Source organism: Bos taurus, chromosome 13 (genome assembly GCF_002263795.3).
Source record: "Bos taurus isolate L1 Dominette 01449 registration number 42190680 breed Hereford chromosome 13, ARS-UCD2.0, whole genome shotgun sequence".
NCBI classification, from domain to species: Eukaryota; Metazoa; Chordata; class Mammalia; order Artiodactyla; family Bovidae; genus Bos; species Bos taurus.
Genome location: NC_037340.1, coordinates 55,291,175 through 55,317,828, shown reverse-complemented (window position 1 = coordinate 55,317,828; position 26,654 = coordinate 55,291,175). Strand labels below are relative to the sequence as shown.

The 26,654-nt window shown below is 51.7% G+C and overlaps 1 protein-coding gene across 1 annotated transcript in view; it reads left to right on the top strand.

Annotated features, from left to right (window-relative positions):
* Positions 1 to 26,654, top strand: part of CDH4 (cadherin 4) — a 478,662-nt gene that overhangs the window by 336,136 nt on the left and 115,872 nt on the right. Inside the window, exon 3 of the mRNA XM_002692260.6 lies at positions 11,354 to 11,580. Within this exon, the coding sequence (XP_002692306.3) occupies positions 11,354 to 11,580 (227 nt within the window). The remainder of the gene's footprint in view (positions 1 to 11,353; positions 11,581 to 26,654) is intronic.

Below are 26,654 nucleotides of genomic sequence, written 5' to 3'. Positions count from 1 at the left end.
CCCCAGCACCTACCCCTTGCCCCCTACCCAGTTCAGATGTGATAGGAGCCCTAGAGGGGATGGAGCCTGGCCCCAGACCACTGAAGCCAGGCCTGCAGAAGGCGAGGCTAGAGGATGGAGGGGGCCATGGAAGGTGCTGCAAACCCACCCTGTTCACACAGCAACAGGCTTCTCTGGGGCAACCAGGCACCGGGTGGCCCCACAAAGGAGACTAAGGCAGAAAAGCGGCCAGGAGTTCACAGGGTGTCCACCAGGCAAGCAGCTGTCTCCTGAGCCCCACCAGGGGAGCAACCTCACACTATTTTCTCTTGGGAACCCCCGCCCTAACACTCTCCAAACAGAGGCCAAGTGTGAGGGTTGCCTCCCCACCCTCACCTGTAAAACAGGTGACAGCTGTCCCTCCCAAGTGGCGGGGACGCCATGTGCTCTGGGCGTGGAGCTGGCCCAGAGCCTGGCAGGTGTTGAGACCTCTATAAGCAACCGCAGTCCTTATTATTACAATGATCACCTCTGTTAGCTGTAACCAGGGCCCCTAAGAGATGTGTTAGCTTGTCCTTGTGCAGCTTAGCAATAGTCATTCATTGCCAGCAACACCGGTGGCAATGACATTCCCACACCTGGGATGGAACAGGGAGCCCCTGGGCAGCACCCTGGGTGTCGCAGAGCCTGTTCAGAGAGCCCACCACCTCCTCCCTGAGGTCTAAGGATCACCCGAGCCTTATCCTCTCTTCCTGACCATCCTCATCAGAAGAGCAGGAAAGGTCTACCCCAGGCCAGCCTCACCATAGTGCACAGAATTACAGCCACAAGCCTGAACCGCCCTTGTAGACTGTCAAGACTGTCCATACACGTGTAGCCATGTCTCTCGTGGTGGCTTAAAATGTAGTCATGACCGTCTGTTTGTGAATGGACACCTGGGTGTGGTTTTACGTGTCAAGCTCTTGGTGGCAGGAGCTGATGGAAAGAATCGGGGAGCCTTGGAAATAACTGAGGAGCAGTGCTTCTTAAACGACGCCTATGATGCCCTTGGCCTGGTCTGTGTCCCTGGGGAAGGGCCCCGGGCAGGGACAACCACGGTCACGTTCACAGCCCAGAAGGAAGAGGGCGCTTCTGACACAGGCTGGAAGCCAGGAGCCCCTCCCATGAGCCCTGAGCTGTGCCACTCGCTGGCCATGGGCCTCAGTTTCCTCTCCTGGACAGTGTGGAGCACAGACTTCCGACAGGTTTGTGAGATTCGATACAGCAATGAGCTCCAGGTGCCTCTCGGGACCCCTGAGTGACAAGCGCAGGAAAACTCACAGGATGTTCGTTAGTTCAGGAAATGTTAGTGCAGATCTCCAGTAAGGTAATAGACTTCTTTTTTTATTATGTATTTTTGTTTATTTATTTGTCTGCGCTGGGTCTTAGTTGCCGAATGCAGAATCTTTGGTTGCAGCATGAGAGCTCTCAGTTGCAGCCTGTGAGATCTAGTTCCCTGACCAGGGATCAAACCCAGGACCCTTGCATTGAGAGCATGGATTCCTAGCTAACAGACCACCAGGGAAGTCCCCATAGACTTCTTTTGTATTGCTTATTTTTCTTTCTTTATTTGGCTGTGCCAGGTCATAATTGCAATATGCAGAAGTTTTAGTTGCGGCATTCGAACTCATAGTTGCAGCATGTGATATCTAGTTCCCTGAGCAGGGATCAAACCAGGCCTCTTGCACTGACAGCATGGATTGTTAGCCAGTGGACCACCAGGGAAAGTCCCCATAGACTTCTCTTCTTAACAGTCAAAAACCACCTCCATTTTTCCAAAGAATCAAGTGGACTCCGGGAATCAGGAGAGAGCAAAAAAATCTGGGCAGGGCCATGCCTCTAGGGTCAACTCCCAATTTCTGGAGCACCCCCCACCCCAACATCCTTGGCTATTAGCAAGGCTCCTACATTCTCAAGATCAGATATGGACCACAGAGCCCTTCCCCCTTCCAGTGACACCAGGCTCTTGGGGGAAGAACATCCCTCATGGCCCAAATCTCTAAGCGTGGGAATGGCACGGGCGTGGTCAGTCACTCATCATGCTGTCCTCCGGCTGTGATCTGGGCATCTCCCACACCTGGCACTCTGCAGGCCAGTCGGCAGGTCTGCGGCCAGATTCACCAGCATCACCCCTCCTGGCTCCCTGTGAGTGCAGGCAGAAGGACCGCCAACCTCCTCTTTCATCAGGGTTGGGACTGCCTCTTTCATCAGAGGACCCCCCCAACTTAAGGGCCTTGCGCTCCATTCTGATGGGGTGTCAGTGGGATTTACTACCAAGGAGCTCAGACCTCGGTTCTGACGATCACTGTAGAAGGAACGTCTGTGTAAATAACCTTCCTGGGGTCTGGAGTTGCTGCCTTCCCCCACCTCCCCAAGCCCTGTGTCTCCTGAGACACCTGCACCTCTGTCTTCCTCAACAAAGGACTGTTAAGTAGTCCCACAACCTAGAGAAGTACCCCTCCTACTTGGGCTCAGAACTGTCCTGAAACTGAAGCCTTGTGACGCAGCCCCAGCTGTGGCAGGCAGTGTGTGGGGAGACAAGCTCTGCCTCTCCCACCAGCATCCCTGGGTTCACAGGGTGTGTGAATCCTCACTTAGGACACCGGGAGCTCAGCAAAGCAGTACTGGGGTGGAGGTCACACTGGAAAACACAGTCACCCAGACCAGGGAGCACGCTTGTTGCCACTTCCACTGATGTTTCCTGGAGAGAAAAATGGATGTGAAGTCAGGGTAGCTGGATCGCTGCGCTAGACTCATTATAAAAGAACCTGGGGCAGAGGCAGGTTTCACGTTGCCTGCTATAGATGAAATGGCATCAGAGAGGTTTTGGTGTTTTATTTTAAAATGGGATTTTTAACATCTCTGAGACAGAGTGTTTCCTCTGGAGATGTGTCTGATGGAGAGTGAATATCCATTTTTTAGTAGACTTTATATTTTAGAGAAGTTTTAGATTCTTGGGAAAATAGAGCAGAAAATAGAGTTCCGGGCGCCCCCTCCTCCCTGCAGTCTCCCCTGCTATTAACACCTCCCCAGGACATTGTTACAACTAGGGGTTTCCCTGGTGGCTCTGAAGGTAAAGAATCTGCCTGCAATGTGGGAGACCTGGGTTCAATCCCTGGGTCAGGAAGATCCCCTGGAGAAGGAAATGGCAACCCACTCCAGTATTGTTGCCTGGAGAATTCCATGGACAGAGCTTGGCAGGCTACAGTCCATGAGGTCACAAAGAGTCAGACACGAATGAGCAACAACACTTTCACTTTCACTTATTACAACTAGTGCCAGACATGGTTACAGTGGACGAACCTGCACTGACACCTCCCATCACCCAAAACCCACAGCCAGCCTTAGGGTTCCTTCCCGGTGCTGCATGTTCTTTGGGTTTGGACAACGTGTGGTGACATGTATCCACCATTACAGTATCAGAGTATTTCCTCCACATGAAAAATCCTCTGTGCTCTTTTCCTTTCCATCCTTCTCTTCCTCCAACCGCTGGCACCCCCTGATTTTTTTTAAAATATTTGTTTTTATTTATGCATGTATTTGACTGTGCCAGGTATTAGTTATGGCATGAGAACTCTTAGCTGTAGCATGTGGGATCTAGCTCCCTGGCCAGGGATTGAACCCACGCCCTCTGTATTGGAAGGCAGAGTCTTGACCACTGGACCATCAGTAAATTCCAGCCCCTGATTGTTCACTGTCTCCATAGTCCTTCCTTTTCCAGAGTGCCATGCCACTGGACTCACACAGTCTGCAGCCGGTTCAGATTGGCTGCTTTCACTATAACATGTGTTTATGCATCCTCCACGTCTTGTCATGACTTGGTGTATCCCTGGATTCCCATTTTTGAAGCTAAGGGGAATGGAACTTGTGCATTTATTCCCATAGCATTTAGAGGAACCCCATGACAGGTGCTGGAATTCACAGTGAGGAAGACAGGCCTCATTCCTGGGGGCCCAGCATACTTGAAATAAGTGGTTGGAGCCACGTGAGCAGGGCAGTGGCCTTGGGGGCACAAAGGATGATCCCCCATATCCTGGGGGACAGGGAGCCCTGAAGGGGGGTGATCCCTGGGCAGGAGAGAGCATTCCTGCACACGGAGTGGAGGGAAGCGAAGGGGGTGCAGGGTGGGATGGAACAGGCCTGGGTAGCTGACCCTCGGACCACAAGGAGGGAGACCATGGGCAGCCTAGGTGGCCCCTGGGGACACACTTGCACACACAGGACACCTCAGGATTGGCAGCCACTTGAGCAGGTGCAGCAGGTGATGGATGGGAGGAGGGAGAGAGGAGGGAGGCAAACATATTTACTCCTCAGCACAGGCCCAGCTGCGAGCTCACCTCTGGCTCATTTGATCTTTCTCAACTCAACTAACAAGAAAAATAATAAAACTAGAGGTTTCATAACCGCAGCTCACGTCTCCAGCACGGCAGACTCAGGGAGACGCAGCCCGCTGCCCCCATAAGTGTCAGCGCGCTGGTGCCGGTGCCGACAAGGAAGCATATCGGGGGTCGCCCGTTCCCAGCACACTAGCGCCCCCTCCCCCTCAGGGATCGAGCAATTAAAAATGATGAGGGTAGGGAGTTAAATGAAACCCTCCTGGTTGCAGGGGCTGCCGTGCCTCCTTTCGTGGGTGCCATGCATTCTCAGCAGATGCTGTGAATAAGCATGGCTGCACCTGTCTGCTGTGAGCCAGCAAGACGGGCGTGGGGGAGGGGAAATTCTCCTAAGAAACGGTTTTGCACCGTCCTGGAAAAAGAAAAGCGGCTCTGCTGTTTAGCCCAGGGCCTAATTAATGGGGTTGCACACACGGAGCAACTTGGACTCACCAGAGCCAGGGCCCCACACTGCTGAGTCCAGCTTGCGGAATGTGCAGTTTTGACCTGTGAGATGTGCACCAGCTAAAACATTACAAATGCCTTGCGTTTGGGGTGTTGGTTAGCTACATTATAAAAGTACCCAGGGCCCGGATGGGAAACGCTGGCATATGTAACGACTCAGGGCCCATGTAGCCCTGGGCTCGGGGAGGATCTGTGGAATTCCTGGAGTGAATGAGTCATTCCACAGTGTCATCTTCTCCCAGCAAGAGCAGTTTGCTTGTTGATAAAATGAGGGGTGGGATAGATGGCTTCCGGGTCATGTTCCAGTCCTGACATTCTAGAGATCTGAGACACCCCTCGGAGATGCTGGCGACACGGGGATGCCATCGCAGGTTCTTGGCAGGGCGTGGTACCCAGAACGTGGACACGTGGCTCACGCACGCACGCAGGCGGCTTCCAGGAGCGCAGCCTGGATGCCCCCTTCATGGAGCCTTTGCCTTCCTCCCGGGCTTAGGTGTGCTCTCCCCTTCTCCCAGCTTCTCCACTGAGGGCAGTAGCCCCTTACCCCACCCTCTGCTCTCTCTGACCTGTGCTTGGGCCAGGAAGGGAGGGGCCCTGAGGAGGGAAGCTGGGGTCCTGGGGCGCGGCTATTTTTACAGGCAGGCTTTGTAGAGCTCTGGGCATGCGGGGCCTGGGGGACTGGAGTTTCCAGGGGCAGAAAGCAGAGAGACCCTTCTCCCTGTCCTTCCAGCAGCCAGGAGGCCATGGAAATTGCTTTGCAGTGAATTCATACACCATGAATTTCACCATTAACGTGAGCAACAATCCAGTGGCATTCTGTACATTTGAGTGTGAAGCAGTCATCGCCTCTCCCTAGTTCCAACACTTCTCATCCCCCAGAGGAGACCCCATACATACTGGCAGACACTCCCCAGCCACCGGCCACCACTCGTCAGCATCTGTGTCCGATGGCTGCAGCTCCAGCCCTCCGGATGGGCAATGGCAGTAGTAACGGTCTCTCGGGGACCCGCAGTGAGCAGGCAGCACTCTGAGGGATAATGGGAGACCCCATAGGGACACAGCCATGCTCAGTAGATGACCCATGAGAGACTCCCTCAGGGGCCCCCAGGACAGGGGAGCAGGGAGTCCTGAGGTTGTGCAGGCACTGCCAGTCTCCTCTCTGTCCCGCCCCCCACCATGGAGGGCCTCCCTCCACATCTCCCTGGTGATACATCCTTGCTGGGTGGGTGGTGAATCACCTACTTTGCAGAAGCCTCTCCTGGATTCCTCACTCTTTTTCTTCCTTTTCTCTGTCTTTTCCTGGTTCTTGAGTTCCTCTCCCGCAAGCAGACATGTGTGAAGTGGGTACAGGGGATACTATGACCCACTGTAGCTAAATTTTGTGGATGTACCTCTGAAGTCACAGCAGTGGGCCTCTAACTCAGTTTACTGGGTGTTTCTATGGCTGGGAAAGGCTGTGATCCTCTCTCAACATTGGCTCCAGGAAAGAGTGTCATGTCCACTCAGGACACCCCCTCAGCCTCAAAGGTCCACTGGACCTTCCTAGAAAACCCCAGAGTAGGGAGTGGGGTGGCTCTTCCCTCCAGGTGTGCTGCATGTGTACTCAGTCACTTCAGTCATGTCCAACTCTTTGCGACCCCATGGGCTGTAACCCACCAGTCTCCTCTATCCATGGGATTCTCCAGGCAAGAATACTGGAATGGGTTGCTATGCCCTCATCCAGGGGATCTTCCTGACCTAGGGATCATGCATTGGCAGGTGGGTTCTTTACTACTAACAGGTCACCTCGCTGGCTGAGCACCTTCCTGTGTGCTTGTTCTGATGCTGGTTTATCCGGCAGCCCAGCTCCCACACACCAGCTCTCAGTCCTTGAGATTCTGCCCTTCCCCCATCTTTGCACGTGCTGACCGCCTGGAAGCCCTCCCCAGCCCAGGCCTCCTGGAGACTCTTCCATCCCTGGAGCTTGGCAGAGGCACCAGGTCCTCATCCTGGGAAAACACTCCCCACTGTGCGTCTGGGTCGGGCTCTCTCAGAACGGGGCTCCTTCCTCCACGCAGAGCCCCCCACCCCCCACCCCCTGGGAGCCACACCCCGGGTGATGACCCGCCCCCACCCTGGGATCCATCTGGCAGGGATGTGCTTCTTGCTGACTGTGGCATCTGTAAATCCACACAAACGGATGGATGGATGGCGCTTCCCATGGGAGCTCTGTGTGTGCAGCTGCCTTCTCCAAGGGCCAGGGCCCTTCCAGGGGTGGGCAGAATGCAGGCCGCCCTGGGCGGGGGGAGGCCACAGAGATTCCAGCAATAACTCAGTGGGCCCGCGGTGGGCGTGTTGGCGGGGACACCGCTAGGATGACAGCCAGAGACTAACATGCACACAGCACGAAGGAACATGCCTCAGTGACACGGCTGGCCGGGCGCATTCCTGCTCTTGGTCCCAGCCCCAGGACAACCAGCCCAGGGTGCCCATCAGCCTCCACTTCATTTTCCCGGCTTCCTGGTGAGGGTCAGAGAGGGGAGGCCCCTGGAAGATGAAATCCTGCTCTTCTTGAATTTCCTGGTGTCCCGCCTTTCCCATCGTGTCCACCTGGACAGTTTCCTGGGTGTTGGGTTCTTGCATGTGCTTCTCAAATAGCCATTGACAATGCTGCTGCTGCTGTAAACGCTGGGCCTTCTCAGCATCAAGTTACATTTCAGGAGCAGAGTGGATGCTGGCGGGTGTATGTTCTCAAAATAAATAAGGCTTGGAAATGGAATCCAGTCTAAAGGGAGAGGCAAGCTCTGAGGGGCCAGGCCAGCTGGGGAAGGGGACCTAGGCTCCCAGTCATGCAAGACGGTCAGAATGTCAAGGGCTGGCTGACCCCACACCTCCCACAGGGCTCCCCACCAGGGGACCCCCCAGCTTGGCCAGACCTCTGTTAGATTCCACCATCCACACTGCCATTTCCCAGTCACCTCCCACCTGGAGCCTTCACTCTAGGTCTTCCTGGGTAGATGCCCAGAGCCGGGCACCACGGGCGCATGAATATGTTTGTGCAGTGAATGACTTTGTGTGACTTCGGCCAGTGCCTTTGCTCCCCATCTCCTCGGATGGGTGACATGCTGGGATGTAAGATGAGATGGGTTCATCCAGCCTCTGCCTGCGCCGGCCCTGGTTCACCCTTTGCTGCTACTCCCAAAGGCCGGTGCTCAGAGCACCTGCTGCTGGTCAGGTCACAGACCCAGGGTCCCAGGTGCATCCCCAGGAGGCTTGCCAGGGTGGGCATGACTGCAGAGTTCAGCTACACCCCACGCAGGCCCTCCACACCCTGGCATCCCAGCAGGGGCACACACATCACCTCCTACCCCAGCCCTGTCCCTGGGCAAGTGGCTGAGTCCTCCCCCCAGGACCACCAGGCCTCCCACAGCCCACCACACCTCCAAGGGGACAGAGGCAGCGGGGGCTGTGACTGTGCATGTTTCATCAACTGGACCTGATTTCTCTCAGGAATCCTTCTGCCTCTTGTCAAGTTTGTTTAAAACTAATGGAAGCAATTAGCAGGCCTCGGAGATGTGTGGCCGATCTGGGTTATGGGGACCAAGCACCCCAGGGGGTCCACGTCCCAGCCACGGATGGAAGGAGATGCAGTCACCTCTCCAGGCAGGTTTCTCCAGTGGAGCCTGGAGGAGGTCATGACCCTGGTGCCTGCAACTCTGCATAGGTGTTTTCTTCCCACGAGGCTGGAGGGCATTCTCAGACACTCGTGCTGGGGTCACAGCACCCGGCCTGGCCCGAGAGGAGTCCATGGGTGTACAACGGCCCGGCAGCTTCTGACCCCTAAAAGAGAAGGACTTTACCTGCAGAGAGGAGGTAGACCCCAAAATGAAAAGGAACAAGAGGAGGGAAATAGGTTGAAGAGGAAGCAAAGAGAGAAAATTGGGCAGGATACGCTGAGGGTGGTAAATGCCTCCGCTCGGCTAGCCCCCGGCTACAGCGCCAACTCTGAGCTTCCCAGCCGCCAATAAAGAGGCAACCGCCTTGAGCAACTCTCCAGGAAAATACAAATGGGCTCCTTGGTGAAGCATCAGCTCCTGCCCAAGACCCCAGATGTGTCTCAGGGGAGTCTGCCCGCTCCCTCACCCACCAAGAGCTCACTTCCCATTTTTATGACAAGATGTAGTGTTTGTAACCTTCTGAGCAGTGTTTGCATGTTGAGAAATCTAAACCCACATTTCTTAGGGTTTCAGATGGGCACTCACTTATTCACAGCTAAAGTGCCATGAATGCCCCTGGTGTTAAAAAGAACAAGCCTTCCTGATCTTTCCCTTTGACAGAGAGACAGTCACCAGCAGTGCCCAGGAAGGCACTGTCCTGAACTCTCCTCCTTCTGAAAAGCCAGCTCCCCGACTCTGTGTGAGCTCGGAACGGCCCCCAACTTCCCACAGACACATTCCAGCTCCCGCCTCCTCACTGACATGGGCTCGGAGTCTCAGACAAGGAGGTGAAATGAGCCATTGGGTGGAGCTGATCATCCAGCCCGCGGTGACACAAGCCGGAGGCCAGTTCTGTGTTGTCCCAAAGCCCCTGTGATGGACAGGGAGGCCTGGCGTGCTGTGATTCATGGGGTCGCAAAGAGTCGGACACAACTGAGTGACTGATCTGATCTGATCTGAGTCAGACCCCGGGGCTGAAATGGTCTTAAAGGCGCCTGCATGGAGAGGCTGGCTTTATCATTGTAGATCACGTCTGGTAGTGCCAACTTCAATGTCCTGAGGGTCTCCCATGCACGGTGGATGTCCAACCTCTGCAAGGTCCCTGATCCTGTGGATGGTGCCCCAACCTTCCTACTGGGGCAGCGCCTAAGCAGGTAATTTTTTTTTTCTGACATCTGCGTCCACACTTCCCTCAAATGCCGCCAAAGCTCTGCACTAATTAAAAAAAAAAAAAAAATACAGTGATACCGTCACTTAATCTGGAAGAAATGCAAACTCCCCGCTGCTGTCCAGTCCCATTAGTGATATTAGAAATTTGCTTTCAGAGAACAAAGGGCTTATTTCTGTACTTTGTGCTAATCTCTGGCAATCACAGCATTGTCATTTTATCTTTGTCAAAGACAATTGAGCGTCAGAAATGATTGATCCATTCAGTTTGTTGCTGACTTTAATTTGTATACCGTTGGGCGATGGCACAATGGAAGCAGTCTAGCGTTCTCCTGTCGCTTGGGAAAGAATGTGACTATTCCCTCCCCGGGGGGCATTTCCCTGGAGCCTCAACCCACTCGTCACCTGGATTGCCCTCTTCCACCCGAGGACCTCGTCTGTGAACCCTGGAGTCTGTGCACACGCGGAGATGCCTGGCTCCATCAACACTGAGGAGCATTTTTGTATTAAACCCACGAGTGGGAGGTGTCGGTGACTAGGGAGATGTCTGGAGCGAAGTATTTGAAACGAGAGAACGTTCATGTTATTTATTATTTCAAGGCAGCCAACAATAAAAGGTGAACCCGGGGGAAACACTTTATCAGAACTAACAGTGAGGAGCTTTTTTTAGTTTCTAGAATAAATAGTAATTAAATCATGTAAGCTGTGGCAGTGAAATTGCTTAAAAAACCAATCCTCCCACCGTAATTGCTGAGATACCCATATTTTTATAAATGCTAAGTAACTTTATCCGTTACTTTCATCAGCAGAATGTGACACTGGCTGTGGGTGCCTCGTAATTTACCATGGCTTCAGGTGGCAGCTACAGAAGTACATGGATAAAAAGGCCCTGGTGTGGCCCCAGGCAACAGGCAGCTTCCACTGTGTCTTCTCCTGCAAGGAGGGGGCAGGGGGCACAAGTGGTCCCGCGATGGAGTCATGGGAGGCGCCTAATGGATGTTTGGGGTCAGTGGACCGTCCATCTTACACGCCTGCTTCCAGGTCATGAGAAAGCTCCAGCTGCCTGAGATCACTAGAGAATCCATGAATCCTCCCCACTTGACTCAGACTCCAGTTGAGCCCAGAGGTGGTAGTTAAGTGGGGGAGAGGGAGATGAGTTTGCAGAGGTGAGAACAGCTGTGCTTCGGACAGAATGAAGCAAGTTCCTTGTGTTTTGTCATTGTTCCTTTTTCTAAGGCCCCAGCTGATTCCCAGGAGGTAGAGATAAAAACCCCTGGACTTCCCTGGAGGCTCAGTGATAAAGAATCCTCCTACAATGCAAGAGAGGCAGGTTCGATCCCTGGGTTGGGAGGATCCCTGGAAGAGGAAATGGCCTCCCACTCCAGTATTCTTGCTCGGAGAATCCCTGGACAGAGGAGCCTGGAGGGCTACATACAGTCCGTGGGGTCGCGGAGTCAGACACAACTAAGCACACACAGAGATAAAACGCCGTCCCTGGAGGTCAAGCAATCAGTTAAGTAACCGCCTTCTCGCCCATGTTAGAGACGGAGGACCGCAGCTGAACTCAAGCTCTGAGCAGGCGCCTGCCCGCCAGGCTTTGCCACCCACCCTGACCTTATCCCCCTTCTCTTGCAGTCAAGTTCAGCAGCTGCCTGGGGACCAAGGGGACGCACTACGAGACCAACAGCATGGACTTCAAGGTTGGGGCCGACGGGACGGTCTTCGCCACCCGGGAGCTGCGCATCCCCTCTGAGCAGGTGGCCTTCACCGTGACGGCATGGGACCACCAGACGGCTGAGCGCTGGGACGCTGCAGTGCGGCTGCTGGTGGCCCAGACCTCGTCCACGCACTCCGGACACAAGGTAAGGCATGACTGCACGCAGGGAGGGGCTGGGCACGTGTCCTTCCTCCTCAGGTGGCTGAGCGGAGCCTGGTTGGCAGAGGCAGACACCTGAGTGGGTGGCACCAGGCTTGGGGGTGACCTCTGACCTCCCGCCTGCCCAGGCAGAGCTGCCCACAGGCCCCATCAGCTTGGTGCATGGTCATCAGCACCCTGACGGTCAGTTCCTTTGCGAACAAGGGCCTCGTGGCTCCATTTCTCACTGGGCACCTCTCCTGCCTAAGCTTGTAGCCCCACAGCCTGGGGGCTCCCGAGGCCTAGAGGAACGAGAAGTAAGACAGAGGCCACATGGCTGGCCAGGCAAGGCAGGCAGGGTAGCTGGTGTGAGACTGATTCAGAGAGAGGGGAGGGGGAGCAGAGAGGGTCAGGGAGGGGGAGGAACGGGAGGACGGAGAGGAGGGCGGGCGCACTTCACATAAACACACACCAGCCCGGTCCCCAGGCCCCAGCCCTCCCTCTGACTTCCCCTCTAACTTAGCTGCATGGCTGTGTTGAGAGGATGGGAGGGGTGAACTCACCTTCCCCCAACCGACCCCCATCCTGAGAGACCTCTCCACCCTGTGTGCCCCAGGACTCCAGGTCCAGACCCCTCAGCCCCCAGAAATGCCCACGTTAGGTTTCCCGAGTCTGAGGGGACCAGCTCTGCTCACCTTGGCCCGCGTTTCAGCAGCTGTGTTGGCCTCAGGCTGGGGCCTGCTAGGTCAGCAGAGAAATTGCGGCCCAGAGGACCCGCATGGTGGGTCCAACTGCACGTCCATCTACATGAAGGTGGACCCGTAGGGAGGGAGAAGCCTTGGGAGGCTTTGTGGCCGTTGGTGTTATGATATGCATGTGGCTCACTAGAAAAGACGCACACCAGTTAAAGCAGGACAGGCCGTCAGGGACAGCATCCATGGGTATTCCTTCAGGAAGGGCCCACAGGAAGTGGAGGGTTAGACCAGACTGACCAGATGCCTTTCTGCAGATTTGTCCAGAACCTCACAGGACTAAAGTGCTCAGCAAACCCCAGTGGGACACAGTCTGCAAGTTTCCCCAAACCTATTTGACCAAGGAACCTTCTTTACGGAAAATCTTTCAAGGCAGGTGTTCTGAGGAACTCACTTTGGAAAACTGGGGCTGTGTTTCATTTTTGTCTTATTTTTAAGCCATATTGTTAAACCACTAGGAGGTGATTTGGGTTAGAAAATCAGTGACTCGGTGGCTAGCCTTATCCTGGGAGGGGGGCTGACATCTTGAGTGCCCTCGGGGTGTGCTGAACTAAGTATTGAAACACACTTCTAACAGGGGTGCCCCTCAGACCGCGCGTCTCACCTGGAGGATGTTGAAAATCCTGAGATGAATGTGGTTTTCCGTCCCTTCCTGAGTGATCATGACCAGCCATGCCATGGTGGGCAGCATGGCCCTCGTGGGGGCCCCTCCCTGCCAGGGCCGAGCCAAGGGCAGCAGTGGAAGGCTTACATCTTGATTGAAATTGCAATACAGAAATGGAAACGGTGCCTTGTGGCCAAGGAGCAGGGCTCTCTAAAGCCCATGGATGGCCTCAGATAAAAGGCACTAATTAAAAACATAATGACACCTTTTGTCAAGCATGTTAATGAAGTGATTTCTGAGGCAGTTAATCCCCAGATCTTCAAAGAAGGTGACTGCAATTAGACAATCCCCAGGATGCGTGCCCCTCCAACCCCATGGCAGGCGGGGCCGAGAAGCACCTGATCTGCAGATTCCATGCCCCAGGTTAAGGGCATTGGCGGGGTGACTAAGGGGCCGCACCCAGAACACATGGCACGTGACCGTGCAGGCAGTGGGCACGTCCCTGCCACCCTCCTGAGCCGCTCCTTCCCTGTCTATTTCCCATCACCTTCGTTGCTAAGGGCTCCGTGCCTCCTATCTTCAAACCCAAAGAGCCCTGCCCTGACTTTCTAGGACCCTCCCCTAAGTGTGTCCACATCGATCCTCACAGCATCTCCAGCAGTGGGCGCTGTCACTGTCCCCGCTTTACAGGTGGGGAAGCTGAGCTGTGTGACTGCAGCCTCTTGCTGCATGGGAGAACTGATGTTCTGGAAAGGAGTAAATAAGGGACTTTCTAGGCACAGCTGAGCCCAGCATCATAACGGAGCCTGGCTGCCCTGGATTGTCTGTTTGGATCGAGCTCCTCCAGCTTACCAGCTGATGTTCTGGGACAAGCATACTACCTCTCTGAGGCTTATTACTCTGGAAAATGGGACAGCAACACTGCCTACATCCCACCCAAGGGTTGTTAAGAGGATTACGTGGGATGATGTGAGGTCAGGCAAGGTGCAGACTCTATGAGAGCATTGTCCCCAAAGAGGTGAAAAATAGTAGATCTTATTGCTGTCATTGGCATGGTCCCAGCCCTCTGAGTCCTTTGCTCATCTCAGCCACTGGGTCCTCACAAGGGTGGTGCCTGGGAGGACAGGGAGGAGGCCGGTGTGGGACACTGGCTGATGCACCCTTACAAAGCGGTGCCGACCTTTGAACAGTGTCACTCTGTGTAAATGGATTAAGGTAATCCAGATGGCTGGAGTCCTTAATCACCTCCCAGAAGCAAAGGTCAGTCTTCTCCAGGGGAAGGTATCATGCCAGACCTCAAATTATATCTGTCTTCTTTTGTATATTTCTAGCACTCAACCGAAAATGACTGGAGGAACAAAATAAGATAACTAAAAATTAAAAGGAAAAGCAGATGATAATCAAAGACCCATGGCGTAGATTTACAATTATATTATTAATTATAATCATTAAAAATAGATTAACTCTTGTACTTGGAAAAAAACAAACTGACAATATATTTTTCAAAATCTATCCATATGCAGCTTACAGGGCTTCCCTTATAGCCCAGTCAGTAAAGAATTTGCCTGCAATGCAGGAGACCTTGATTCAATTCCTGGGTCAGGAAGATCCCCTGGAGAAGGAAATGGCAACCCACTCCAGTATTCTTGCCTGGAGAATTCCATGGACAGAGGGGTGCCTGGCAGACCACATTCCAAGGGGTCTACAGTCCATGGACTCACAAGAGTAGGACAAAACTTAGCGACTAAACCACCACCACGCAGCTTACAAAAAATATGTCTAAAAAGCGTAAGGACACAGAAAAGCTTGAAGTAAAAGCATGGGGGCAGGGAAATACCAGGCAAATAAACAAGTATGAAATTAATGGTAAATTTTAACTAACATCTGTGAGTAAACAATAGAACATGCAGACAAAATATCAGTAAGGAAATAGAAGATTAGGAGCACAGAATTAAGAAGTCTGACCTTGGTGAAATGTACGTAAAGCACAGAAACCAACTGCTGCTAAATACAGATTGTTTACAAGGATACTCAGAATATTTACAAAAATTAGCCGAACGTCAAGCAAACTTCAAAATGCTTCAGAAGTTTAGAATCAAAATGTAGTTTCTGTTCTTCTTACCACAGAACAATTAAACTAGAAATCAATAAAAAAGAAAATTACTGAAAAATCCCCATAGATTTGGAAGTTAAGTAGATGCCTTCTTATTAACCCTTGGGTAGAAAATAAATCACATGGAAATGGGAGAATATTTTGAACTGAGTAATAAAACTCGTTGGGATGTATTCATCACTGAAGTCATGCCAGATGGAAATGTTTAGCTTTAAATACATACATTACAAGATAAAGAATGCAGAAAATCAACAATTTTAACACTTATCTCAAGAAATTATAAAAATGGGAAATGAAATACAAAGTAGAAAGAAGGGAATAATAAAACAAAGAGGAGAATATAATGAAATAGAAAATAATAGAATCAACAAAGGCAGAAGTCGGCTCAGCTTAGTAGTTTAACCACTAAACTGTAGACTAAGAAAAAACCTGAAAATAATTCCTATCTAGAATGACAAGAGAACCTCATGACCAATCACACAGACATTAGAAAGGTCCCTTGAGGACATTATATATAATTTATACCAATATATTTGAAAACAAAGATGGAATAGGTAACATTCTAGAATATAAAATTTACCAAAATTAACATGAAAGGAACATCTGAACTGTTTTATTATTGTGAATAAATTTTTAGTTCAGATTTTTATCACACACAAAAAATTACTCTCACCATAATGGCTCCACTGGTAAGTTTTACCCAAGCTATAAGGAGTTAAAACTCATCCTACAAGAGGGATGGCTTCCCCAACCAAATGGGGACCATGTTGAAACCAACAGGAACTTTTCCCAAAGCCAGCAAGGACCTTGAAAGAACAACGAGAGAGAGGATCGTTACATGCCTGTCCACTCAGAATAGACGGGAAAAAATCCTAAGCAAAATTTTAACACACATGAATCCACCCATGCTTACATGGGATAAACAATGGCCACATTTGTCTGTTTCAAGAAATTAAGATTTGGTTTAACACTTAAACATTAACCCAAGTAATGCAAAATAGAATAAACATCACATGATCATCTGAAGAGTAATTGTTAAATTTAACTTCCATTCAAGATGAAACTGTTCAGCAAATGAGGAAAAGAAACAGTTCTTAATCTCACAGAGTATCTATAGCAAACATCTGAACTACAGTTGAAATACTCAAAGCCTTCCTTGACTTCAAAAATAGGACAAGGAGACTCTTACATCACACACCAGAGCTTCAAGCCAGTGAGTTTAGGCAAGAAAAAGAAATCGGAATAAACAGAACTAGCATTATGTGTAGCTTATATCGTGAATGTAGAAAATCCAAAATAATCTCTGGCTAATTTATTGGAATTAATGAATGATGTTAGCAAGGATGCTGGATGTAAAAGTGATTGCATCTTTACAGACTGCAGGAGATAGTTAAGGACAGGGAAGCCTGGCATGCTGCAGTACATGGGGTCGAAAGAGCTGGACACGACTGAGCAAGTGAACAACAACAACAGACCAGGAATAGTTAGAAAATAAATTCTGAACCAGATACCGACTACAATAGCATTAATTATACAAGACCCTTACATATTACTGAGAGCAATTTTTTTCTGTTTGGCTGCACTCTGCAGCTTGTGGGATTTTAGTTCTTACACCAGGGATTGAACCCGGCTCCTTGGCAGTGAGAGCATGAAGTCCTAACCCCTGCATCACCAGGGAATTCCCTACGTATTACTGAGAACACTTAGAGATCTTTGAAAATAGAGGGATACACCCTGTTCATAAGAGGCTTAATGTTATGGTGATGTCAATTCTACCCAAAGGTTTCTATAGATTTAACACAATCCCAGCAAAAATCCAACATGTTTTTTCTTTGCTTTTCTATAGAAAGGCTAAGAGCTGACTTTAAATTTTTAAACAGAAATACAAAGGGCTTCCCTGGTGGCTCAGTGGTAAAGAATCTGCCTGCGATGCAGGAGACACAGGAGATGTAGGTTCAATCCCTGGTTTGGGAAGATCCCCTGGAGGAGGCTTGGCAACCCACTCCAGTATTCTTGCCAATCCCATGGACAGAGAAGCCTGGTGGGCTACAGTCCATGGGGTCTCAAAATGTTGTACACAACTGAATGACTGAGTGCACATGTGGGAATAACCTAGAACGACACAAAAATAGGAGGACTGGGTGTTTCAGACATCAGGACTCCAGATAAACCACACCAGTTTCTCAACCTCACCACTGCAGGCACTGCAGATCATCTCTGATGTGGGGCAGCCCTGTGCACTGTGGGATGTTTGCCAGCATCCCTTGCCCACTCCAGGTGCTAGCAGCACCCCACCACCCCTGTTTGCAACAAAGCTGTCTCCTGTCATCGCCAGATGTTCCCCAGGAGCCCCATCTGAGAGCCGCAGAACTAGTCATTAGATGGTACTGTCTGAGGTCAAACAAATGGAACAGAATCGTCCAGAAAAAATATTTAACATTTTGGAAAGTCTTATCTTCATGGAAGCCTTCCCTGATAGCTCAGTTGCTAAAGAATCCGTCTTCAACGCAGGAGACCCCAGTTCAATTCTTGGGTTGGGAAGATCCTCTGGAGAAGGGATAGGCTACCCACTCCAGTATTCTTGGGCTTCCCTTGTGGCTCAGCTGGTAAAGAATCCACCTCCAGTGTGGGAGACCTGGTTTTGATCCCTGGGTTGGGAAGATCCCCTGGAGAAGGGAAAGGCCACTCCAGTATTCTGGCCTGGAGAATTCCATGGACTGTATAGTTCATGGAGTCGCAACGAGTGGGATACAACTGAGCAACTCACTTTCACTTTCATCTTCATGGAGGTTTAACTTTTATACAACACAATTCACCAACTTCACATAAATGACTTGATTTACCTTGTCAAATACACACAGTGCCAACACTGGATTTTTCATGAGTGGCGCTGGATGGCAGAGGCCAGTAAACTGCAGCTCACAGGTCACATCTGACCTGCCACCTGCCTGCTGATGCCTGCAAGCTAAGAATGGCTTCTGTAATTTCAAATGGTTGTATAAGCACTTAAATTAATATCCTTGACTTTGCTTCTTGACCTGCAATGTCTAAACTACTTAACTGTGTGACCCTTTAACAACAAAAATTGCCCAGCCTACTTAGAATACTGGAGGAGGACTGTCTTTCCCATAAGTGATGCTGGGCCAGTGGGGTACCCTAAAGGGGAAAAGTCAGGTGACCCCTGTGTTGTGCTTAGTCACTCAGCCACGTCCGAGTCCTTGCAACCCCATGGACTGCAGCCTGCCAGGCTCCTCTGTCCCTGGGGATTCTCCAGGCAAGAATACTGGAGTGGGCTGCCGTGCCCTCCTCCAGGGGATCTTCTAAACCCAGGTCTCCCTCATTACAGGCAGATTCTTTACCAACTGAGCCACCAGGGAAGTCCCAAGTGACCCCTACCCCCATGCTACATCCCGATCAGTTCCAGGTGAATTGTAACTCTGAGTGTGCAAGACAAAGCAGACAAATAGAAGAGAATCGGAAGTGGTGTGTGGGGAAAGCTCTCATATGTGATGAAGTACAGAGACTACAGCAACGGTTGATGATTTGACTTCCGGAAAAATGAGAATCTACTTATCACTACTTAAGAAAGCGGAAAGACTGTAAAGCAATTATCCTTCAATTAAAAATAAATAATTTTTTAAGTGAAAAGATAAACCGGAGATGAGAGAGGATATTTGTGACACTTAATGATTGACAGGGCTTCCCTGGTGGCTCAGATGGTAAAGCGTCTGCCTGCAATGCTTGAGACCGGGGTTCAATCCCTGGGTCAGGAAGACCCCCTGGAGGAAGAAATGGCAATCCACTCCAGCACTCTTGCCTGGAAAATCCCATAGATGGAGAAGCCTGATAGGCTACAGTCCATGGGGTCACAAAGAGTCGGACACGACTGAACGACTTCACTTTCACTTTCAGTGATTGACAAAGAGGCACGTCCTGAATATAGATGAGTGTGCAAGCTCGGTGGTGTCCGATTCTTTCTGACCCTGTAGACTGTAGCCCACCAGACTCCTCTGTTCGTAGGGTTTCCAGGCAAGAATACTGGAGTGGGTTGCCATTTCCTTATCCACCTGAATATAGAGAGAGCTTCAAATCACTATGTAAAGACAGATAACCTGATAGGAGAAAAATTAAAAAACAACAAGCTGTCCGTGAAAGACCCACCCGCCTGGTGGTGGGCCAGTGTGAAGACATGTCAACCTCAGCAGAGCAATGCAGATAAAAGCCAAAAACCTACCAGAATGACTAGCCTTTGAAAGACTGGCAGTACCAGTTCTCACATTGGTGAGAACGTGGAGAAGTGGCACTCCCATGTGCTTGGTGAGGATGCATTAAGGTACAGCCTCTCCAATAGCAATCAGCTTTTCCATTTAAATTTGAATATACCTTGGCCTAGTTGAGAAGAACTGTTCCTCTTCTCACACCTCTGACACCAAAGCTGTAGGTTTTCTACCCCAGCCAATCCTCTGACTTTCCATGGACACCAACTGGGTGTTCTCTAATTTAATTCAATTCTGACCCTCGCAGCCCAGAATCAGCACAGACCGTGAGGCTCAGGGCTCAGTCCACAAACCTACTTCCTGTCACATGTGGGTCACAAGTGATGAGTCTCCTCCTGGTTACTCGCTCCTGTCCAACTCAGTTCTCACCGCCCACACCTCTGGTCAATCATTTGCTACAAAGGTTCGCAGAATTGGGGGCAGCACACACTTACTCTTCCTGGTTTATCATGAAGGAATGTCCAGGTCAAGCACTACATAGGGGGAGGTCCAGACGGATCGCAAATGCAAGGGCTTCTATCCCCGTGGTGATGGGTGCACCACCCTCCTGCCACATGGATGTGTTCACCAACCCAGAAGTTCTCCACACCCAAGAGTTCAGGGATTTTTATGGAGGCTTCATCCCGCAGGCACAATCCATGAACTCAACTTCTCAACTCAGTCCCTCTCCCCTCCCCAGAGGACAGAGTGGGCAGGGAGGCTGACAGTTCCAAGTTCCTAATCATGACTCCGACTTTCTGGTGACCAGCCCCCTCCAGGATCCCACCCAGAGTCACTTCACTAGAACAAAAAATGCTCTATCACCCAGGAAATTCCTAGGGACTTAGGAGCCATGGGTAAGGTACCCCATCAATCCATCACTGCAAAGGTTGCAAGGGTTTCAAGAGCTCTGTGTCAGGAATGAGGAGCAGAGACCAAGTGTGTATTTTTCATCATGCCGCTGGTCAGGTACAAGCCCAAAGGAAGTATGTGCCCATTCATACCAAGAGCTCTGCACCAGAATCTGATGAACCTGAGAAGAACCCAAAGGCTCATCAGCATTACGTTGGTTAAGAATCTGGTGGTGGCTTCCTGCAGTGAAATTCTGTGTAGCTGCAAAAATGAACAGGGTAGGCAAATCCCACAGACATGCATCGAGGGATAGAGGGCCGGGAAATGCAGATGTGGTCCAGACGTGGACAACATGGAGTGTGTGTACAACCTCACAGAGGAAGCAGGAGGAGACAGGCCTGGGGGGCTTTGAGGAATGAGTGGGGGGACCTGGGCCAGGTGTTCATTCTGTTCTCATTGCTGTGTTTGTTTACTGAAGTTGCAAGCACTTTCCCACAGGTCCTTTATACTTCACAATTTCAAAGCATCTTTTCAGTGCATGCAGAGGGCTTTCTGGCTGGGTTTGGAAAGGTGGGGAGTTCAAGGGGGACACCGCAAGTGGGAGTTCTGCTGGTAGAAGGTTCTAGAAACACAAAGGGAAAGTGTTAATCCCTCAGTCATGTCCGACTCTTTGTGACCCCGTGGACTGTAGCCTGCCAGGCTCCACTGTCCGTTGAATTCTCCAGGGAAGAATACTGGAGTGAGTTGCCCATGTCCTTCTCCAGGGGATCTTCCTCACTCAGGGATCAAACCCGGGTCTCCTGCATTGCAGGCAGATGCCCTGGTCTGATCCACCAGGGAAGTCAAAGGGTCTGCTTCAAAGGAGCCATACCTTAAAAGCCCCAAGAAACTCTCATGAAAGGAAACTTGAAGCGAATCCCCGGAGGAGGGCGCAAAGGGAGCCCCTAATTTCTCGGTTCCGTAAATCCCTGCTCTCTCGTGTCAGGTCCCATCAAGCACGGTCTCCCTCGTCCGTCATTTCAGCGACTCTCAGGGAACGAGCAAAAGCAGCTTTATGGTCAGGTGAACCATAAACTCCTGGCAACCTCTCCCTTTCCTCTCCCTTCTTAGCAACCATTTAAAGGCGGTTTTTTGTGGGTAATACCAGCAGGGCTGGAATCTGGAAGAAGGTTTTTGTGTGCAGTCTTGCAGGAAAGCTGATAGCAATTCAATTAGAAAATGCAAATGAGGTCACATATTTCCCACGGGAGAGCTGCATCGCCCCCAAGGAATTGGAGCGATGTTCGGCCTCACAGTCGATACTGAGATCAAGTTCTCGCACCCTCGTCATCTGGCTGGCTGTGCAGCACTTGAAAGTGTCAATGGGACCTGTGGGTATACTTTGCAAAAGAGGAAACTGTTGTTTATGAAACTAATATTAGATTGTAGAGTGTGTCAGCATCTATGAAAGATAAACTCAGTCGCACGTTATCCCGTGCCCAGGCCCAGATGCCAAAGCGCCATCTTTCCCTGGGATTTCCACCTCCCCAAGTGTTGGGCTGAACTGTGCTCCCAGCGTTTCTGTGTGGAAGTCCTAGCCCACAGTTCCTCAGAATGGGACCAGGTTGTCAGACGTAGTTAGTTCCAGTGAGGTCCTCGGGGCAGAGGGGCCCTAATCCTACAGGACTGGTGAACTTATTAAAGAGGAAATTTGAACACAGACACAGTCCTTGGCGCTTCCCCTATGGTGCAGCAGTAAAGAATCTGCCTGCCAATGCAGGAGATGCAAGTTCGATCCTTGGGTCAGGAAGATCCCCTGGAGGAAGAAATGGAAACCCACTCCAGTATTCTTGCCTGCAGAATCCCATGGACAGAGAAGCCTGGCAGGATACAGTCCATAGGGTCGCAGAGTCAGACGCGACTGAGTGACTAAGCTCAGCACGACAGCACAGTCCCGGGCAGAACCTGTGTGAAGATGAAGACAAGGATGGAGGTGACCTTTCTGCAAAACAAGGATACTGCCAACCACCAGGCTCCAGGAGAGGGGCCTGGGGCAAGCCTCTCACTCGGCCCTGCGGAGGGACTGCCCTTCCCACACCTGGTCTTGGCCTCTGGCCTCCAGAACCATGACATGAGTGTCTGCCGTGGAAGCCCCTGTCTGTGATGAGCCCAGGACAGTCAGTCACTGGGGATGTTGCCAGTGCCTTCCAGCTGAGGTGGAGACCCGACCCCAGGGGTGGAGACACACACCATCCGTGTAGCCTCCTGAAACTGGATGAGAGTTCAGAGCTTCCAGTCCTCTTCTCGCCGCTGCTCGGGTCTCCAGTCCCAGCGAGGACATCTTGCCAAGACCACAGGTGTTAAAGCCCCACCCCCACAGTCTGCCTCTGTGAGTAAAAGGAGCACATCTGTATCACAGACACCCAGATCTGTGACAGGACACGGAATGGAGAGGACCTGGCTGAGAAGCAGTTTCTGAGACACACCCCGCCCCCGGCAATGAGGCCCCCAAGGAAAGGCTGGCCCCCGAGCAGCCCTTCATGAGCACCAGAGGACCAGCACCCATGCCTTAACCCCTACGCTGCCCACTTGGGAGTTTTAACCAAAGGGGGCCAGTGGAGCTGGAACAGTGCCACCTTGGGAAAGCGCGTGAAGGCCATCAGGTGGAGCCCTGGAAGCAGAGTGTGCACGCACCTTCAGAAAGTAGCAAGACGGTCCTTCTATGCTTTTCCAAAAGGTGGCCCCCACGTGACAAAAGCAGTGACTCCCAGTGTGGCCAATACGGGACAGTACGGCCGGCGAGTGAGCAGACTGCTGTCCACATGCCTGTTCTCCAGGGCCTGGCAGCCACGTTAATGTGTGATGGTGAGCTCGGTGCTTCAGGCACAGGCTTGACTGCCTGGGAGAACCAAGTGTCCATGTCACAGACCCACATAGACTGCCAGAAAGGAAATCCATGGTGACCACAGCCGACTGGCCCCGCCAACGATGGGTGATCAGTGTTAGACCTCAGTGGGTGCACAGTGCTCCCCAGAAATCCACAGCTGTTAACTCTGCAAGTGCAGAGGCAGGAGTGAGTTCTAACCCCTGGAAGCTGCAGGGGGAGCGCTCCCGGCTTCCCCGGGGTGAGCAGGAGTGACACGGTGGAGAAGGGCCAACTCGGACCACATTTCAGGCTGCTGACGCCCTTGAACGAGTGCCAGGGTCTTCATTTTGCAGAGGAGAGGTGCCCGGGGTCCAGGCCCAGGGAGAAATGACAATCATTGGTCACTTTCCCTGGCCTTTCTTGGGAGTAGGGGATGGCCCAGGGCTGGGCCGGTAGAAGGCAGAGGCTGCTGGTCTGTCCAGGGAGCCAGGAGTGTGACATCTGAGTCGAGACCGGAGATAGGAGAAGCAGGTAGAGATGGGAGCACCCTCAGGCTAGGGGAGCACCCTTAGGCAGAGCCCAGGTCAGGTGGCCCTTGGTGAGGAATTTGTGTCTATTCTAAGATGTGTCGGCGTTCCAGGGGGCCTGAGAGCAAGGGTGAGAGGGTGAGGCTTTTTCTGCAGCAACCTTGGCTTGGCCAGCACCATGCCCGGCCTGCTTCCTGCTGTGTCTCTGCTGCAAGAGAGGCAAGGAGTGGGCACTGGTCAGGGCTGGTTTACTAAGCGGGATGAAGGCCCCCAGGGGCTGGCCCGGCTGCCTCTCCCACCTCATGGGGACCATCGTGTCTCACCACTGTGCTCTGGCTGGCCACTGTCCGTTCCCTGCTCCAGGAGGTCCCACCACCAGTACCCACCACCTGGATCCTAGCACCTCCCCCTCTCAGCTTCTCTTTTTCCTGAAAATACAAAAGCCTCAGAGGGCGGAAGCCATCCCCACCCAGCCAAGTCCACCACTCTGCCTCCTTGTTCCCATGAGGGAACACCCGTCACTTCTGCAGGACACGCCCCGGCATCCTTCATCACCTCTCCTGCAGCTGTGCAGGAGCCAAGCTGCAGGTACAAACAGGAAGAGACGAGACCCTCCCTCACCACCCACACAATGCTCATCCCGACCAAAGCCTTCCAGAATCATCCACTCTGACGAAACTGACCGTTTTTCTCACTAATTGACACCAATGTGAGTGATCCCAACCAGTTCCACCGCTTGCAACTCCAGGAAAAAGTCATACATTTTGGCTTAACTTGCTAATTTAATTTATCTTCTCTTACTGTAATTGTACTTCTTTCTGTAAACTAAAGAGTAATTTCATTTACGTTGTTGCTGGCAAAACATAATTGTCCTAATTCTCTAGAGCAAGTCCCCAAGCGGGGCGCTCGGAGAAGAAGCCTGGAGTTTGGGTTGTCACAGAGGGTGGGGGTGCTCCTGGCGTCGTGTGGACCCGAGCACCCTACAAGTACACAGGATGCCCCCCAGAGCACGCCCTGCTTCCCAGGTTGGCAGTGCAGAGAGCCTGGTTTAGAGCCAGGTGGGATCAGGGGGAACTTCTCAGGCCCTGGGAGACACGTTATCTTGTGTCTTCATTTTGCGGGGGACACGAGGCTGCAGAGGGCAAGGGGTGTGCTTTGAGCGTCTGTTAGGAGAAATGAGGTTTTCAAACTACTTGAGAACACAAAGCTTCCCTGAGGATGATGGTGATGGAAACAAGTTGCCTGAAGAACCAGGGCTCAGTGGTTCCCCAGGGATGCGCCCACCCCCACAGTCCCTGACCCTGACCCTTAGGAAACAGCAGCAGTGGTGTCAGAACCGCACAGCACGGCAACATCCACCCTCCGTGTCAGGGCTTCACCTTGTGAGTGAGGAGCAGGGAGGCCGAGTTCAGACCCTAGCCGCCGTCACAGCTGTATGAACCTGGCCAGTCCTCGGACCTCTGCCCAGGTATGAGTGACGACCGTGTCAGCCCATCCCTTCCTGGGTTGTTGTGGGTACAAGTAAACGAGGCCGGGGGGTTGGGGAGTCCATCCCATCCCCCACTCCACCCCACCCCCGCATTCCCCGCACACCAGGCAGCGAGTACAGAAGTGTTAGCTTCAGACTTTCCTTCCAAATATGGATACACAAAGAAATAATCATGTTGTTTCGTGCAGGAGACCTTTCTTTGCATGACTTTTATGGGAATTCTCAAAACAGTCTCCCCTTCTTAGAAGAGATGGGAAGTAAGAAATACCATAGTTGCTTTGAGGGGAGGGGGGGCAAGAATCGGGCGCTGGTCTTCCCCATTGTGTTGTGGATGTAAAAAAAATTCCACTAAGTGCCTTTTCAGAACCAAACTCATGCAAATGTTTGTTTAGAATGGCTCCCATGCTCTATTTGTTAAAGAAGGGAGCTATCTTTCTGTTGTTTTATTTTGTGTTTGTTAAATACCATTTTATTCTGTCGGTCCTTAGCTGCCATGGAAACCAGCCAGAAGGCTGCAGACAGAACCCTAGTTAAATATTTTAAATATACATGCTTGCAGGCAAACAAAATGTACCATTTTTCAAATGTATATTGAAAGGGAAGTCGGAGGTAGAGGAATGAACTATCTTATAGATTTTGGTGCCTCTCTTTTTTTCTCATGAAATCTAATTATCCTCAGTGAAAATCAGTACTAGACCTGACATTTGGGGGAGTTGGGATGGGTAGGACGCTGTTTCCTTATTTGAAGCATGTTTAACCCAAAGCTGTAAGGAAGCAATGAAAACAGGAAGGCTGGTGAATCAGAGACCAAGGAGAGAGCCATAAATAACACTGATTCTTGAGGGTGAATCTCATGCACCTATGTTCCATCACACACAGTGTGAGTCCACACGCAGACAGAGCGTGTCATCCCCTCATGTCTCATTCTGAGCACAGACCCACAAATTCTGTAACTTGGGAGCACCAAGCCCTACATCGGTCATGTTTCTGCTGGGATGGGCCACCCCCTTCCCCAATATCAGGGCCACCGAGAGGGTCCGATGAGACTGCAAGCTATCGTGGTCACTCGACGTAGGAAGGTGCAGCAGCAAGCAGGGCTGGACGCTGGTTAAAGGAAAGGGAGATACCCAGAGATGGTAGTAGAGTGAGACTCACGGGCACAGGTTGACTTCTGTGATGAAAAAGAAGCACCTCCAGCCTAATCAGGGCTCCCAGGGCCTTCCACCTGAGGACTTCCTCTCCCCGCATCTCCCAGGAAATTCAGTGCAGGTCCTGGTCCCAGACCTCTGACCCTCAGCTGTGCATCCACCACCCAGAGAGGTGCTGGCACATGGCTCCCAGGCACATGGCCAGCCTAGAGACCAGAGAGCAGAGAAGACTAGCAGGTTAAAGAACAGGATTCCCTGTTGCCTGCATCATCCCTCCATTATCTGCTTATGCAAATTGCAGCCACAGGCTCCAGCCTCACAGAAGCCTTATCTCTCGGCATTAAGGGTCCGGGGTTGCACTGCCCATTAAGGTGGTGGAATGTGTGGGGCACCTTCCCCAGGAGGAGCTGCCCAGGGTGGTGAGAGCCCACTATCACCTCTTGGGGGAGGGAGCCCACCCTGCGCCCCTTGATTAAGAAGCGTCCTTGTGGACAT